The sequence below is a fragment of the Penaeus monodon genome, chromosome 20, assembly GCF_015228065.2.
Source record: "Penaeus monodon isolate SGIC_2016 chromosome 20, NSTDA_Pmon_1, whole genome shotgun sequence".
In the NCBI taxonomy this organism is placed as follows: Eukaryota; Metazoa; Arthropoda; class Malacostraca; order Decapoda; family Penaeidae; genus Penaeus; species Penaeus monodon.
Genome location: NC_051405.1, coordinates 41675568 through 41677583, shown reverse-complemented (window position 1 = coordinate 41677583; position 2016 = coordinate 41675568). Strand labels below are relative to the sequence as shown.

The window sequence follows — 2016 nt, the reverse complement described above, 5'->3', positions numbered from 1 at the left end:
ATTCAAAGCTCTCGGCCTCCTCTCTTTCATCTTTCGGATGCGTAAGGAATTCGTCTCGTGACAGAGATGGTGCTTGCCACGTGGGTGTTTACTCCGCCCTTAGATGTATGACCAATCACGGAGTCCTGCTTCGGTTCCCAGGCTTTTCTTGCCCCGGATTGGCTTGAACTTTTATGACGTTCTTGGTGAGTGAACCCAGTGGGTGTGGCTATATCATGACGTCACTTCAGTCGTGAGCCAGGTGATCTACTGGTTAATCTTTAAATTATCGAAAATAATTGATCAACAACAATCATAATCCAAATCAGGTATTGCGCCGAAAATAATTTAAATTTTGATAGTAATTCCACCTCGTATCACATCTGGAAATAGCAATTATTTCCATCAGACGTGTCCAGAAAGGCTAGTCGGCAACCGGCGAAGTGCGCCTCGGGTGGTGGTCGCGCGCGGCGATCAGTTGACGTCTGGTGGTCACGTGTGGAAGTCGGCGAGAAAGCAACCACGCGACGTTAGCGACATCAGTCGTGTGCCGTCCTCCGTCGAAAGGGGACCTGTCCGTTCCTCCGATACTATCCATCATCTATCGACACTAAGGGAATACAAGTGTTTTTTCCGATCTGAACGTGGAATCTTACAGGAGTTACAAGATACGCGAGCTTGATTTGTGATGATATAAGACTCAAATAAGTGTGAAAAAAAACTTTTTTGTGATGTGCAGTTCGACCAGTTCAAACATGGCAGATAGTCAGAAAACAAGACGAGTAAGTGTTTCCATTTCTCTTGCCGATTCGTTTCATTCCGAGTTAAATTGTAAAAGAAGTGATAGGTCTTGGGTGATTGTCATATGTTAATGTCAAATGATTTCCATTGAGATTATACGTAAATTCATATGTTCTAACTTACCTATCATGAAGCCTTGGTCACCGCACGTGCTATCGCATAATGTGCAATGTGTTAGAGCATGTCAGATGATTTTGCTAGCTTTTCACTATTTACCAGCAATAATCCAAGACCTGTCGTTTTTATACAGCTGAAAAAGACCTTATTTTTTTGTCTTTTTCCTCTTTTTTTAATTTTTGTCTAGCGTGTCATGACACAGCCTATTTTTACAAGTGAACTAGGCCATTTCCACAATCAGCTGACTCCTTAACTAACCTGGTCCTCTTGTCTCCTTCCAGAGTAACAAGCCCCTTATGGAGAGGCGTCGTCGGGAGCGCATTAACCACTGCCTAAACGAACTAAAGAATTTGGTCCTTACAGCCCAGAGGAAAGACGTAAGTTTCTGTTTGTGTTTTATTCATGTCCTCATATGAATTACGGAGTCACTCGGTTCTGAAATCTGACACTGAATTCCTTTGGGCGACGATGTTTCAATGTTCTTTCCTTCTTCCCTCAGCCGACGCGGTACAGCAAGCTAGAGAAAGCAGACATCTTGGAGATGACAGTCCGCCATGTGCAGGCGCTCCACCGTCACGACAGCGGCGCCCCTCGAGGCTCGGCAGGGAGCGACTCCACGGCCAAGTACCGGGCGGGCTTCACCCAGTGCGCCTCGGAGGTGAGCAGGTTCCTGGCGGGCGTGAACGGGCTGCCCGCCGACCTCCACACGCGCGTCATGTCGCACCTGAGCACCGCCAGCACCACCACCGAGGCCCCGTCGGCGACCGAGGTCCTCGAGGCCAGGAGTCCTGCGTCGTCCCCGCAGCACCCCGAGGGCTCGCAGGCTTCGCTGGCAGGAGTGCCTCTCATGCAGGCGCGCCTTCCCTCGGGTCAGCTGGCCCTCGTGCTCCCGTCCTGGGCCTCGGTTCCTTCGGGGAACGTATCTCCTGTGAACGCAGCATCGCCCGAGGCTGCGGGAACGCCCTCCTCGCCCGAGTCCGCCCGAGGAAGCCCTCAGAGATCTCCCGACTCCTGCGAGGGGCGGGTGAGTCCGTGTGCTTATTCAGGAGGCGAAGCGAGCCCGACCACGAGCGTGCAGGACTCGCCCCCCGACCCCCAGGTTGCCCCGCTCGACCTGGC

At 51.4% G+C, this 2016-nt stretch overlaps 1 protein-coding gene across 1 annotated transcript in view; it reads left to right on the top strand.

The window, feature by feature from the left end:
* Positions 1-446: 446 nt before the first annotated feature.
* The window catches only part of LOC119585839 (transcription factor HES-4-like), a gene marked incomplete in the record, with an annotated part of 2383 nt that continues 813 nt past the window's right edge, over positions 447-2016 (top strand). The window contains 3 exon segments of the mRNA XM_037934571.1: positions 447-761; positions 1179-1274; positions 1397-2016. Of these exon segments, the coding sequence (XP_037790499.1) occupies positions 711-761; positions 1179-1274; positions 1397-2016 (767 nt within the window).